This window comes from Agrilus planipennis, unplaced genomic scaffold, assembly GCF_000699045.2.
Source record: "Agrilus planipennis isolate EAB-ADULT unplaced genomic scaffold, Apla_2.0 scaffold102, whole genome shotgun sequence".
NCBI lineage: Eukaryota > Metazoa > Arthropoda > Insecta > Coleoptera > Buprestidae > Agrilus > Agrilus planipennis.
The window spans coordinates 226566-243066 of NW_020439034.1; the positions used below are offsets into that span (position 1 = coordinate 226566).

Consider the following 16501-nt stretch of genomic DNA (forward strand, 5'->3'; position numbering starts at 1 on the left):
ATAACCTAAGTTTAGTAATAATTTAATAATGTTTTTAAGTTCTTTAATAATTAGTGTAAATAAATAGTTTTTGTCGTTATCAGTCTTAGAAGTTGATTTTGTTAAACCCACGAATATTACAATATTTTAGAACAAGCTAGCAAACGAAACAATATGCAATGTAGTTTGAAAAAATAGAACAGAAACAACTGCCATTGTCTAGACACATAAGATTGAATTACTAAAAATGATGAGGACATACAAGGTGTAACAGATATAAATTCCGAGCTGGAAGGAAATGATAGAACACTATAAAACATGAAATTATAAAAATATTTGTATGCGCGAAAGTTCATCGTTTTCGAGAAAAAGGCAGTTGAAAGTACAAGTGAGTTCAATTCCAAAAAACACCTCTTGACTATCTCCTATTTATGTTGCAGTACTCACCAGACATTTAAACAAATCTTTAAAATTATTTCCATAAAACTACTCAATATGGTAGATTATGAAGGCGATATCGGTGTGAGTCTATCATTAAGTGCAATAAGAAGTCAATAGCTTCTCGGTAAGGGAACACTTGCGTATCGCGTACAGAATAATTTGTTCTAGAAAATTTTGTTTGTTGTTTTGTTTCAAGATTTACTGAAATGGCTACTGCATTAGAACACTCACGATTAAAGCGTTTAAAAATTTTAAGTGTATAAACCGTTTGATGAGCACGCAGCTGTTTCTCAGAGAGATTCTGTTCAATTTACGAGCCAACAGAGCATTGAGCAACTGAATAGGTTGTTTCGAATTCATCATACAGAGTTAACAATACTGCCTCCATGCTTGCTTTGCTCGTTCCACAAATTTAGCCATCATACATCAAAAAAAAAATAAAGATTCTATTTTCATTATGACTGGTAATATTATAAAATGCCTGTGCATCTACCAGAGTTAGGTTGATTACATCTGAGATTTTTTAAGAAATTTACGATTCGCTTCAGTTCATAAAAACTCTTAAGTGAAGGCAAGCTTTTTCATCTTTCGCATAACCATACGGCTATTCTATAAAAATTTCTTCTTCATTATTTCCATGCACGAAGACTAGTTTAGCGTCAAACTGTCAAATGTATGGATTTAGTTCAGCTACAATAGCTAATAGTGTGGTCACAGAGTCAAATCTCACCACAGGAGCAAAAGTCTCTTGATAATATATCCCATACTGGGTGAACTGCGTGGGCTAATCTGCTGACCATAGTCTGTTCACATGCATAACTGAATCCTTCCTGAACCGGTACCTCTATAAACTAATTTAACCATATAACCGATGCATCTAGACATTCTCGAAGAGTCTACTACCAAATAAATATAACGCCGCCTTGTAAATTTGCAAAACATTCTCTAAAACTCTATTCAGGAACTTTACGACCTGCGTCAAGAAGAACGGTCTCTGAACAAAGTTTTCTTGATCTTGTTAACTTTGTAGAGAAATGCATTTTTAATCTCTACGGCAACTTCTTAGGCAAAAGCTTCACAAACAAGCTAATATTACTAAACTTTTGGAGGAATAATAAACAAAAGATTGTTTTAGCAACATTTGTACCCTAGGTTTTTATGATCCAAATGACAGAGCACAGGTAATTGCTGACGGGAACTCGGTAGGTTTGGGTGCGGTTCTCAGTAAATATGAATCAAGTGGACCGTGTGTTGCGAGAAAAAAAATTTATTGGATGTTAAAAAAAATGTTACTGCCAAATCTGAAAAGAAGCTCTGACATCGATTTGGACTGTCAAGAATTTTTACATGTTATACGAGAAAAATGAATTTGAACTGATCCAGATACAAACCCCTAGAAGTTATTTTTTAGGGAACGATCAAAACCTTGCTTTCATATTGAGCGATCACAGGCCTGGGACTATAAAGTTATTTATAAAGTTGGGAAGTACCATAGTCGACTGATTCTCACGATTGTGTAGGATCTAAATTGTAATTCTTTCGATAATGATTATCACGTCAACCAAATTATAGAATATACACGGCCAATTGCATCATGATTACAATGCATAGCTAATGCATCGAAAATAACAATGAATTCGTTTTAGATTCTGGGAATAGCGAATATAAAGCTAAATTACGCACAAAGGTTTGGTGACCTAAAATAGTTAAAAATGCTGAAGACCAAAGAAGAGTGGTTCTGAAATATTATTGCCCCAGCATTTATCTACACGATCCGAGGAAACCAGACGAAAACGTGGACCTCGATATTTACCGATGGTGTCCTGAATGCTAAAGCTGTTATATATAACGATTAGAATTAGGCTAGGCCGCTCGGTTCCGTATTATTGCCATTAATAGTACAGCCTAAATCTTTCAATCATATACCTACTTTGTGGATTTTAGTAAAATTTAATGATTTTTAGAAATTCGGAAAAGGTTGTTAAAGGTGTATGTTTGGAGTACGCGTTCGAAACATGGACAGCGGGTGCGGCGGAAAAGAAAAGGTTAAAAGCGTTAAAAATGTGGTGTTACAGGCGAACGGTGAGGATACCGTGGATAGACATGGTTAGAAATGAAGAGGTATTAGAAATAATAGGAAAACAGAGGACTCTATGGAAGTCAATAAGAAATAGGCGAGATAGGTTAGTAGGACACCTTCTCAGGCATGAAGGTCTAGTCAAAGACATATTAGATGACCTAGATTAGATTACTGTTCGCAAATAGTTAAGGATGTGGGATGTTCTGGTTTTAGGGAAATGCAAAGATTAGCTCAGGATAGGAAAGAGTGGGGGTTCATGTCCAACCAGTCTTAGGACTGACGACGAATTCTTGGGCATTATTTCTTTCCTTTTGCCACAACCCCTGTTAACAGTTTAAAATAATTTGATTCAACATTAACGCCATGCCAGCTTTGAAAACTGTGGTTTGAACATATTAATAATACTATAGATACTTTAAAATCAGACTAGGGTTTTACTTTGGTTATGGTTTGAAAACTAGCTTATCTGATTATTAAGCATTTACAAAGCAATAACTAACTAAAGAGACTCCAGATATATTTCTTTAGTATGAACAAAATTCAAATAGGTAGATACCACTCCAATTTTAAAATCTCTAACCTCGCTAACTCCTCCAAAGGATAATGCCTAGTTCCCTCCCATATACCTGTTTTTAATTAGGGTTTCAGTATGTCGAATTCCCTCCTAATTGTACATCAATTGCCTCCCAACGGCGGCGGATGACCTTGAGTGCTAATTGCCGCTATAGTCATAAACAGTTATTTATAAATACAGCCTCACATCACATATTAATCTTAATATTATTCATATATTATAGACACCACAATAACAATAATAATTTTATCAGACTACCCTTCTATTGGTCAAATACAAGACAAACTAAAACTAATAAAGTTTTTCTGGATGATTGCATCAAAAAGCTAGACGCACACGAATTTCCAAACATTGAATTTGTTAAGGTAGTGGGAAACCGTTTAAAAATTAAATAAATAATCATTTCATAATGATATGCGTTTTTTTTCTGAAATTATTTTATCTTTAATATACTGAAGTACTGAAGTGCACTATAAATATATAATGATTTTCGATAAATAAAATCAGTCAGTAGTCGTTAACTTAATTATCGGAGCTGATATGAACGGGAGGGAACTCGGTTAGTACCCTGGAGGAAATTCGACTATCTATATATTAACCAAAACTACCTGCCGGAGGAAATTCGGCATCACCGCCTCCAAATTACCATAAATAATTTTTCAAACACAAACAGACGGAAACCCATCTCATTTTCAAAAGTAAATTTAGTTCATTTAGTTCAAATAAATATTTTAAAAAACTAAATTACGGAAAAATTTTGTATCATACGAAGCTCCTACATTTCCAAAAACCTAATTCAAAGTTTATATTGGAGGTTTTTTTGTATTAACTATGACATTTCCTAGTACACCATACATTCGTCCTGTCCATGGGCAGAATGTGCAATATTCCAAATGAAATTGTTTACAGAGTAAATTTCAAAAAATTCTATTCTATTAACAACATTTTTTAATTAAAAGCTTTAATTTGATTAAAACACTTCGCATTTCGGTACATATACATTTCCTCGTTCATAAAAAAACATCGAGTTTGTTAACTGTACTGTAAAAACAGATGAAGTTGAAAAATACTATTTTTATGAACAACAAAATGTCAATGTTCATGATTATTATTAGCATGTATTTATCATTAAAGAACTAATGCAAAATTGACATTTTTTATTTTTAACAATCACATATCTTGAAAAACAATGATACAGTGGTGTCCACAGCCCTGCCTACGCATAATAGATAAGCGGTCTGCACCTGCATCACCGAGAGTACTTATTTTCAAGAATGATTCTATTGTTCAGAGATTATAAATACTTCTGTACTACATTTTTATGTTACTTTTTGTCTTGTGCCTGGAACAAGTGGGTTTACATTTCAATAATGTCAAATTTTGTTCGTTGAAGAGTTTTTAATATTGTATATAAAAGAAATTATGAGTATTACGTAGTTGGCATCAGCAATATCTTATGCTGAAGTGTACGATGTGTTGCATACCTATTTACAAACAATTCCTTTAAATTTAAATTTTCAAACAATTTTTAACACAAACAATGTGATTAAACAAATTGTTCACAAAAGTGAATTTCGACCACTCGAAGCAACGGTGCTAACTAATAGGGGGGAAGAACTCGAACCCATGAACATCACTATACGATACAACGCAAACTTAAAAAGGACTATAATTTAGGCTACCACGTCCCTATAATTTCGTTCATTAATTTAAAAAGCACATGTATGTCTATACAACCGTATCCCTGATGCTTTCATTCGACTCAAAGCACCACGAATATGAATAAGGCATAAAACATGCGGGAGATGTAATTGGTTCAACCAAGCGTACTGATTATAATGGATCAAAGTAACATGATACTTGGTAGATGTTAAGCCAGTTTTCACTCCGCCATACCTGTCACTGTGACGTGCCTTTCGGGTCAATTGATTCCTTCTATGCTGAGAAGAACGGCAGCTTCCGCTAAAATCCTACTTTACAGAACAACTTTAACACAAATTCAGAAATGATGACAAATAACAAAATAATTTAGGACGATCAAGTACCAGTAGGACTGTTGTCCTAGAATGTATTCCGAAATATAAACCAGCATACAGGGTTTGTCCGGAAAGTAATAGGAGCGAGTCGATTTAAAAAAAATATTGAGCCAATCGTTACAATTCTTTAAAAACTTTCAAAATAGGCTCCTTCTGCGTCGATGCAGCGCTGCCAGCGCGATTTCCAAGCATTGAAGGCGTCACGGAAGGGATTCTCCGGAATAGCCTTAAGAGCCGCGGTGCATGCTGCTTGGATCCCGTCTGTCGTCTCAAAATGCTTGCCTTTCATCGGCCTTTTCAGGCGGGCAAACAAAAAAAAGTCCGGGGGGCCACATCTGGGCTGTAGGGCGGCTGCGGAAGCGTTGGGATGCCGGCCTTGGTCAGGTAGCTGTCCACAAGAAAAGTGGTGTGAGCCGGGGCGTTGTCATGGTGCAACTTCAAGTCGGCTGCGATGTCTTGTCGGACCCTATTGACCCTTCATTTGAGTCTCTTGGCGTTGACGGTTTGTCCATGAGGAACAAATTCATGGTAGACGATGCCTTTCATGTCAAAAAAGACAATGAGCATCGTTTTCACTTTGGATTTGCTCATTCTTCCCTTTTTTGGGCGAGGAGACGCCGGCGTGTGCCACTCGGAAGATTTCCTCTTTGTCTCGGGATCATACTCAAAGATCCATGACTCGTCACCTGTGATTACGTTATTCAAAAATTGGGGGTCACTTTCACACATGTTTAAATTTTCTTGGCACACTTCCACTCGATGCCCTTTACCGAATCCAGTCGTTGCGTGCACGCTCCGAAGTACAGTCGCGGCGGAAGGAAATCAGTCCTATTACTTTCCGGACAAACCCTGTACTGGCCACTCCTGATGACGTCATGAATCTATATTACACTGGAGCAAAAATGTTGTAAACGAGCACAAACACTATTCTCAATATGCCGTCAATTTGATGTCAACGCACTGGCCAATATATTTCAGAGCGAATCAACAGTATGGCGTCGATTCATGACTTTCATCACATCATGTCATATTACGGCAAAGTCTACTACGATTACAGTTTTCATGAGAACTATGAGTATTTATTTAACATACCACACGACTTTAAAATACTACATAAATAGAAATTTTGATCGCCCTATATATAAGTGCAATTTGTGGCAAACGGGATTTAAAAAATGAATAATTTAAATTATTTTAAGCAATAAAGAGACTACTAACCTTTGTCAGTTTTACCTAATTATCTTGAAGACATGGAAAATTTTTAAACAATAACTTCAAAGCAACTAGCTACTTGTAACTTAAAGAGTAGAAATTGTGATGTACTTTACAAGAAAACTAACGAGCTGCCTACTTTGTTTACGTCAAGCCCGTAGACCTGCAAGTTTTTGCTAAAAAGCAAGTAAGAAAATACACATTTTGCTCGAAAAGATAAATTACCATCAGCAAATAATTAAACTAAATGGCGAAAGTTCAAGGAAACTTTATTTATATGGTTACATGCATATGTTCAAATATCTCTTTAAAACCATGTGAACAACTTCATTAGTAAAAAATTTCTGTAACTGTGAAAGATAGATTTGTACAAATAAACAGGAGAAGGGATCCTGAATCTCACGTTTACCACGCCAACTGTAAGATTTCAGAAAAAATATATACTTTCTATAATAAGCAACAGGCAGTTACTGAACTTAAGCAGCAACGTAGAGAAATAAATATTAGGAAGGGTGTCAAACAGGGATGTACAGTGTCACGGCTACTTTTTCATCTATGTATATATTGAAAACGAGCTAAAGGCAGGACAACTTTAGGGATAGACTTACAGGGGTAAAAGATTAATATGCTTAAATTTGCAAATGATATAGAAAAATTAACATCTAATAAGAAGGAGTTACAGATAGTATTAAATAAAATGGAAGCGATATCGACAAAACAGCATAAAATTTAAAGTTAATAATAATATTATTAATAGTAATGTCAATATTTTTCAATGATAGTATGTGTTCATGGTCTATTTATACGAAGATTTATCAATAAGTCTATGATTATCTTAATACTGGCCTATTTTAAAAATAAATTTGCAATCAGCTTTTCATAGGGTTCTTTGAATTTCCCTATTAAGTCCTAACTTTTATTTCTTTATCAGGTCCTTCTAAAAAAACGCGCAACAGTCATATTAATATCCACATAGGGTAGTCCTTGTCAGGACCTTGTATGAATTGAGGTTATACCCTGTCAGGTCCACGATCATATTTTCCAGTCGGGTACCTACCGATGAATGATGAGGATACCGTGGAGAGAGGTTAGAAATGAAAAGGTATTAGAAAGATTAGAAGAACAGAGGGCGCTATAGAAGTCAATAAGAAATAGGCGAAATAGGTTGGTAGGACACCTTTTCAGGCATGAAGCGCTTGTTAGAGACATATTGGAAGCAGAAACAGGAGTTAAGAAAGATAAAAGTAGACCTAGATTATATTACTGTTCTCAAATAGTTAAGGATGTGGGATGTTCTTTTAAAGAAATGCGAAGATTAGCTCAGAATAGGAAAGAGTGGAGATTCAATCAGTTAAGACAGGTAGCTTTACAGTACTTTGTTAATAATTTTTCAAAATTTCTCGTTCAGGGAAAATCCTTCAAATTACTTATTCGAATTTACGTGAATACGAGGGTGGATTGATAAGTTTCCGGCCTAACCAAGAGATGACGCCACTAGGCCTACCTTGAGGTGACATTCTATAGTACCATCCTTGGATAGCTTGTAGCTATAGTTTCAGCCCGATCTCCTTGCTAGTGTAGGTTTGACAGCACGCTGAACAAGACGCCTCTGTGGTTTTCGTAAAAATGGAAAAGCAGGAAAATCGTGCTGTCATCAAATACTTTTATTTGAAGGGGTTAACGCCGAAGGAAATTAAAAAAGAGATGGACTCAACACTGGGGACATCCTCCCCGTCATATTCAACCGTTAAGCAGTGGGTTTCCGAGTTTAAAAAGGGTCGTGTGAGCACCTCTGATGGGCCTCGCTCAGGACGCCCCGTTGAGGTCACAACTCCAGATATGATCGAAAAAATTCATCAAATAGTGCTGGGAGACCGCAGATTGAAAGTGCGTGAGATAGCTGAGACCTGTAAGATGTCATATGAACGTGTGCAACATATTTTGCACCAACATTTGCATATGGAAAAGCTCTGTGCAAGATGGGTGCCGCGTTTGCTAACAGTCGACCAAAAATTGATTCGAAAAAACATTTCTACCGCAAATTTGTCATTGTATAAGCGTAATCCAAGCGAATTTTTGCGTCGATTCGTAACCGTTGACGAAACGTGGGTCCACCACTACACTCCTGAAACCAAAGAACAGTCTAAACAGTGGATTGGACCAGGGGAACCAACTCCAAAGAAGGCAAAAACAATTTTTTCGGCGAACAAGGTTATGGCTACTGTTTTTTGGGATGCAAGAGGTATTATATACATTGATTACCTTGCAAAGGGTAATACTATCACTGGTCAATACTACGCAGACTTATTGCAACGTTTGAGCCACGAGGTGAAAATTAAACGACCTCATCTGGCGAAGAAAAAAATCTTGTTTCATCACGATAACGCACCAGCGCACACGTCAATCGTTGCGACGGCTAAAATCAACGATCTAAAGTTTGAATTGATGCCGCACCCTCCTTACTCTCCAGACCTAGCCCCGAGTGACTATTTTCTGTTCCCTAATCTCAAAAAATGGCTTGGCGGTAAGAGATTTGCGGACAATGAAGAAGTAATCGAAGCTGTAAATGGTTATTTTGAGGAGCTTGACGAATCAGTCTATAGAGATGGCATTAATAGACTGGAACACCGCTATGAGAAATGTATCAGCCTTGGAGGAGATTATGTTGAGAAATAAAAAAAAAAAATTTTTAAAAACCTTGTTTTTCTTGGTCAGGCCGGAAACTTATCAATCCACCCTCGTATTATTGGTGGCCCGATACTATAAAAATGCCCCGATCTACTGATCAATTATATTTTTCCCACGGCAAGATCAGTCAGTCAAAAGCAATTAAGAGCGTCTATTAATTAAGTGAAGTATTTTTCTCTTAATTTCTCTTTTGTAAATACAAAATTCTACTACAAGATATTAGATACAAAATAAAATAGAACTCTCATTTTACTTTTAAAAACAAACTTCATGGTAATGAAAAAATACAAAAATTGCATATTTTTCTGTCAGATTTTTCCTGGCCTGGTAGCCTGGAAAGAATGATTTTTTTGGGTACCCTGTACATCCTTCCTCTAATAAGTATATCATGTGTAACGGCCTATTATTTCGGTGTTTCAAAGAATTTATAAGCGTAAATGTATACCAGTCACTGTAAGACAACAACATGACTCATCTATTAGATGCTAAATTACACCCACTTAATTGTTTCAATTTACGTCGAGAGAAAAAATGTTTCGTTACAATAAGGAGGACCTTGTTAACAAAATGTCAAGTATTGTGCTTCCTTTGAGAACGTGTCTAATTTTTGGTATAATTTTAAAAACGAAAGAAAATGTTAGACACCCATGATTCATCCAGAACTTTGAAACTAATTTGAATGAATTTCAGCCAAGTAACTGTGGACACCATATTATGAACAGTACAACCAAATGTCTTGTCAGTAAATTGTTCAAAGTCTTCCTGGTCATGCATCTACTGATTCACGAATCGTATCTAAAGCCGGAAACATTACCATTTGTTCTCATTCGTTTCCTTTGTATATTTACACTTGCTAACGTTCCACCACGTTTCACCCATTCAGTAACAGTATCAGTAACTATTATTTATTAATTAAAATTGTGTATTGTACTGATGAGAGTACTACATGCAAATAATAAAAGTAAAACAAAAATACTGGGATGCAAGGGAAGAAAAAGCAGGGAATGAGCCAATATAAAGGTAGGAGACGAAAAATTAGAAGAAGTGGCCGATTTTAGGTATCTAGGAAGTCAGATAAGTCAAGACCGAAGAAGTAGTAGGGATATAAAGCAGAGGATAGTGCAGGGTCGAGTCGCCTACAATAAAAAGAAGTCACTTCCATGCTCGCGAACGGTTAAGTTAGAAATTCGAAAAAGATTGTTAAAGGTGTATGTCTGAAGTACGGCGCTGTACGGGTGGCAAACATGGACAGTGGGCGCGGCGGAAAAGAAAAGGTAGAAGCTTTCGAGATGTGGTGCTATAGGCGAATGATGAGGATACCGTGGATAGAGAAGGTTAGAAATGAAGAGGTATTAGAAAGAATAGGAGAATAGATGACTCTATGGATGTCAATAAGAAATAGGCGAGATAGGTTGGTAGGTCTAGTCAGAGACATATAAGAGGCAGAAAGGGAAGTTAGGAGGGGTAGTGGGAGACCTAGATTAGATTACTGTTAGCAAGTAGTTAAGGATGTGGGCTGTTCTAGTTTTAAGGAAATGCGGATTAGATCAGGATAGGAATGAATGGAGGTGCATGTCCAATCAGTCTTAGGACTGACGACCTTAGATGATGATGTAGGTACTGATGACAAATACAAAGGAAAAAAATTTATAGTGTCAACATACTGAAGAAATTCTTGTTATGTGCTATGAGTTTTGAAAAGTAGTTACTTTTCTGTTTTTCTGACCTTATGTCCTTTCCGTCGCTGTTTGATTTTATTGATAAAGACCAACCAGTCTCGTCGAATTGGACCAAATTATTGAAAATTATTTTCAACACGTCCACACGAACGCCTGCCGGAATTCGTAAACATTCGCAACTCACATTTCACCAACGAATGCAAACGAATGCGAACGAATGGCAATGTTTCTCAGGTGTATTTCCGGCATAATAACGGAATTGTAAGTAAATGTTTTTCAGCTTTCTTTATGAAATTTTTCAACGCGGTAGTCCTTAAGTATCGTTTTTTGCAAGCTTGCACACTTGATGTCTGGCCCCAAGTGCATAAATCTAATAGATTGAGATCAAGGGTCTCTCGACCACTCCTTAGGATGTCTGTCAAGCACATCACAAAATCGCAAAATGATTATGCTTTCTTCCCTCGAGGATCTTGCTGTTAAGTGTGACAGCAGGATTCGATAGGAAAAAGCTTCAAATAAACCAATGAGTTTGAAAAATGTTGCTAGTATAGTAAGATTTCTTGCCATGGTAAACAAAATTATCAGTAAAATTACTTTAATTTTTTTCCCATTCCTATGCCAAAGAGTACTAAAGTGGAAGGAAAATTTTTTATCCAGAAACGTGTAGTACTATCTTCTCATATAGGCCAAGGTGATGATTCTGATGCTGCACAATTACTTTTTTGGTAAGAATTGACCGGGAGATACCTACTGAACAACATATAGGGGTAGTTATATGTTAATAACTCGAACTGGAATTCTAGAACGAAATTGGACTAAACTATTTTTGTTCGTCGGTTAATATCCCATTAGATAATGCAAGTAAGATTAAAAATGTTTATTAAAAAGTACTGAAAAATGTATCTATTATCCAATACACTGAGAATCTATCAAGGAATAGCTTTTTTTAAAACGAAAATTTATAGTTAGGTACTTTTCCTGGAATTTGGTCGAGACCGGTGTATTAGTTTTTGCATACTTTAATTTGCAATTAAAATTTAAAAAAATTCTATTATGCCACTGTTAAAATAGCGACCTGACATCATTCTTCTTCTTTTTACGTATGATCTGAGACCTATATTTTCGTTAGCAACCCTAAAAAATTTTTTTTTAAATACCATTTTTTAATTCTCATTACATATTCGAATAAGGAATGGAGAACTAACATTTTAATTAGAAGAGTAAATTAGTACTAAAAAAGCATTAAATTATTATGTGAATCAATCGAATGCGATTTCGCATGTTTTAAATTTTAAGAACAGAAAATTGGTTTTCATATCATATCCCAAAAGATGTGAGTGAGGTTCTTTGGCATTTGCCCGTCTTCACTTGCTCAAAGTTACCAGTAAAAATTAAGAAGACCAGGATAATAATAATAATAATAATCAGCCCATTTCCGAAACTTATTTGAGAAAAATTAGGCGACTGCTCACAAAACAAAACTCAATCAATAATATTTGAAGAACAATTTCTCATCGGCTTTTATCCACCCATTTCGGCATTCATCCTTCCATTAATGGGTGACCACGATCTCAATCCATTGCATTACGCACAATGGACAAAACTGCAAGCGTTATCGTTCAATAAACGACACTCAACAATTACCGCTTTGAAAAACTCCATTAAGAAAGCTGTCAAACAATTACACCTAGATTCATGAATCAATAATCAACTTCGTCGCTGCATCGCTGATGTTGAAGGCTTCCACTTCGATTAAATTTTACACGGTTTTGTAGCTTTTTGCTTTAGCTTTCCAACAATATTTAGTTTTACTGATGTACGGATGTAAAATGGAAACAACTTACTGACAAAACTTTTAGTTAATTCCATCGGTGTTCTCAACGCCGCAGGAACGAATCGAGACGTCGACCATCTAGTCCGAATATCAAGCATTCGGTGAAAGATTTTTTTATCTTTCTTATCAAACCAACAACTTTACAAACTGAGAAAATAAGCATTAAATGAGAAACAGTGTTTTTAAATCGCTTCTTTTCAAAATGATTTCCGCAACATTAATATTTTGCAAGCATATAAAATTGCTTATGATAGATGGGTAAAAATCCCTAGATTTTTCCATTCAACATAAATTTCAATTTTCCTAGCTCACCCTTCCTGAGACGACAGAGCTTGGAGAGAATCCTAATGGAAAAGGCGAAATACCTCATTTTTCTATTTGTTTCACATTTATTTTTCTAAAAATAAACAAAAAAGACTCAGGCGAGCATTTCTACTTTTCTTAAAAGAAAACCTCTTTACTTTCTATTGTTTTCTTATAATTTTGCCAACTCTACACAATATTTATAAGGGAAATTAATTCACAGTATCTTGGACACATTCAAGTACCTAATTTGTATCTTGTGTTTAATTGGATTTTTTTTTCATATGAAGAACTTTTTTAATTTAAAAGTATTGCAATTAACTAATGAAATTGATTTTACCTATTATTTTTCCACTTAATTCTAATATGTAATGGAAATTAACCATTACAAAGTTTTCAACTTGCATTTTAAAACGTAATAAGTTTAAAAAGATAGGTCAAATAGGTACTCCTGACATTCCCTGCATATATAACAATTACCTAGTCTGTTTTCTTTTTTAAAAAAATTTTTTAGTAATTCAAAAGAAGCAAAACCCAAACCCAATACAAAAATTAATCGATAAGTAGTAGAAAATTTGACCTAAAACTTAGTAGCGATAAATGATATCAGATTTTAACATGACAGAATGTTCAATATTTTAGAAATAACCCAAAATGGTTCAAAATTTAAATAAAGAGCATTTAAAATTGTACCTATCTCTGTATTCCACTTACAAATGTTAGACCTCTTTTCCAAAGAAAATAAAATGATTTTGGTTTTCTTTTTTTTTTTGTATTTCAACCACAAACTACATGCTATATCAAAATTTCAAGCCAATTACTTTGACACAATACATGCCAAAATAATCGACAGTGACACACAAACAGACGACGATCATCACCGAAATTCACCATTCATTCATTCATTCATCCTTATTGTAGCACTTTATGTGTTTTATTTCTTCTTTTATAATTTTTCTTGTATCTTGAAAAGCATTTCGGCAAATACATTTTTCAACTTTTTGAATTTTTTTCCACATTAGATTATTTACTACACGCGCGATACCAACCCAATAACCGAAAAAAACTTGCAATTGATAACTAGAAAACCTTCGACAATGCCAGTTTTCATTCACCGGCAACAACCTTGACCGTCAAATTCACGTTCCACTCTTCAAGTCGCTCGCCGGGCAGTCCGCAATCGTTTCAAACAACCAAAAAATTATCTTACCTGAGACAAGTCCGCATCTTTCCGCATATGCTCCTCGATCGTGGTGTCGATATTGACCTCAGCGTCCGCAACGTTCGCCTGGGCACGAGCCCAGAACAGCCACAGAAAAAGTTCGAAACAAAATCGCGAACGGTAAAGCATCGTCAAAAATCCGCGATCCAACAACTCTAATGATGATGGGTACTACGTATGAAGAAGAAGTTCACCACAACACGGAGAAAGTTCAACTGAACGGCATCACGGACTATTCGGCCCCCACCATTTCGACTACAGTATAACCGCATCGCTCCCGGAGTAACCAACATGCGCAAACGAATCCGGACTCTTTGAAAGAAAATTCGACAACATACACGCTTCTTGATGTATCAGGCATTCCCGATAATAATATTTCATACGATACATTTCCACTCGGTATAACACCTACGCAGAGAGAGTTTTCTTTTCTAATAGGAAAAACTAAACGCTTAATTAATGAGTTTTTAAAGAACCTGTGGGGATGTTTAGAACGACATTTTAAAGGATATTCAATATTACACTTCTACTCTTGCTGGCTACATAGTATTATTAGCGACCAACAAGGAAGAGGCTTAAAAGAAATGCTTCAAAAATTCGTGTGTTAAAAGTGTTAAAAATTTTAAGAAAAAAAAAGTCAGAAAGAAGAGAGGAAAAGCCAGAATTCCAGTTAAAAGGAAAAATAATCGAAGAAGTGCAAAGCACTAGAATTCGTACGTACTGCAAAAAAATAATGTAGTAGATGGGCTTTAAAAAAAACTGAGGAAGACAGCGTTAGAGATAATAGGAAATGTATGGGGATGATGGGAAAGAAAAGAATGAAATTCTAATTTGAGTTAAAAAAAGAATGTTCCTATCCGAGACATCGATAGAGAGATGTGATCAGGAACCCGGTTTAGATCCGGCACTTTTTTAGAATTCGACGGAATAACTGATAATTCTCATCATGATGAAGTCGTCAGTCCTATAGCTGGTTGGACATGCACCTCCACTCTTTCCTTTCCTGAGCTAATATTCGCAATTCCCTAAACCCAACTGTGTTCATGTTTTCTATTTGAGCAGTATTAGCATCTAGCTTTAAATAAAATGGAAGCGGTACTGACAGATCACTACTGCATGAAAATAAATAAAAGAAAAACTAAAATACTGGTATGCAAGGGAAGAAAAAGTAGGGAAAGAGCGAATATAAAGATAGGAGACGAAAAATTAGAAGTGGCTAATTTTCGATATCTAGGAAGTCAGATAAGTCAGGACGGAAGGAGTAGTGGGGATATAAAGCAGAGGATAGCGCAAGGTCGTGTCGCCTTTAATAAAAAGAAGTCACTTCTATGCTCGCGAACGATAAATTTAGAAATTCGAAAAAGATTGTTAATGGTGTATGTGTGGAGCGCGGCGTTGTACGGGTGCAAAACATGGACAGTGGGCGCGGCGGAAAAGAAAAGGTTAGAAGCCTTCGAAATGTGGTGTTACATGCGGATAACGTAGGTAGAAAAGATTAGAAATGAAGAGGACTCTACGGAAGTCAATAAAAAAATAGTCGAAATAGGTTGGTAGGTCACTTAGGCATGAAGGTCTAGTCAGAGACATATTAGAGGCAGAAACAGGAACAGTTAGAAGGGGTAGAGGTAGACCTAGGTTAGATTATTGTTCGCAAATAGTTAAGGATGTAGGTTGTTCTATTTTTAGGAAAAAGTTTAGCTCAGAATAGGAAAGAGTGGAGGTGCGTGTCCAAGCAGTCTTAGGACTGACGACCTTATGATGATGATGATGATGATGATGAACTTTGGTGAAGGCGCCGGGTTATGCAATTCATAAAATACAAAAGTTCATTCAATATTTAACGCAAATTGGATAAAAAACATTAAAACCGCTTTTATAATACCTACCAATTGTCAACGAATTTCAACGACAACGAACTTCCTACCCTTTATATTGGTATTCCCATTAAAAGCAATTACTTGATAGTCAAAAGGCCTCGAAGATCAAGGTCAATGTCACATTCAATTTCGCTAATTGATTTCTCCTTCCCCTGCCTAAAAGTTTTTCCGAAATAATGGGAACCAATCAAGATATTTTTGTCTAGTTCACCCCTTTGCCCCTATTCACCTCCCCTCCTATTACAACTCTGTTAGGTGTAACGACATCGACATAAAATTGGAATAAAGACCTAATTCTTATACGAGGGTGGATTGATAAGTTTCCGGCCTGACCAAGAAAAACAAGGTTTTTAAAAATTTTTTTTTTTATTTCTCAACATAATCTCCTCCAAGGCTGATACATTTCTCATAGCGGTGTTCCAGTCTATTAATGCCATCTCTATAGACTGATTCGTCAAGCTCCTCAAAATAACCATTTACAGCTTCGATTACTTCTTCATTGTCCGCAAATCTCTTACCGCCAAGCCATTTTTTGAGATTAGGGAACAGAAAATAGTCACTCGGGGCTAGGTCTGG

At 35.8% G+C, this 16501-nt stretch overlaps 1 protein-coding gene across 1 annotated transcript in view; it reads right to left on the minus strand.

The window, feature by feature from the left end:
• Positions 1-14280, minus strand: part of LOC112905050 (fasciclin-1-like) — a gene marked incomplete at its 3' end in the record, with an annotated part of 224498 nt that extends 210218 nt beyond the window's left edge. Inside the window, 1 exon segment of the mRNA XM_025976652.1 lies at positions 14037-14280. Coding sequence (XP_025832437.1) covers positions 14037-14177 — 141 coding nt within the window.
• Positions 14281-16501: the final 2221 nt, after the last annotated feature.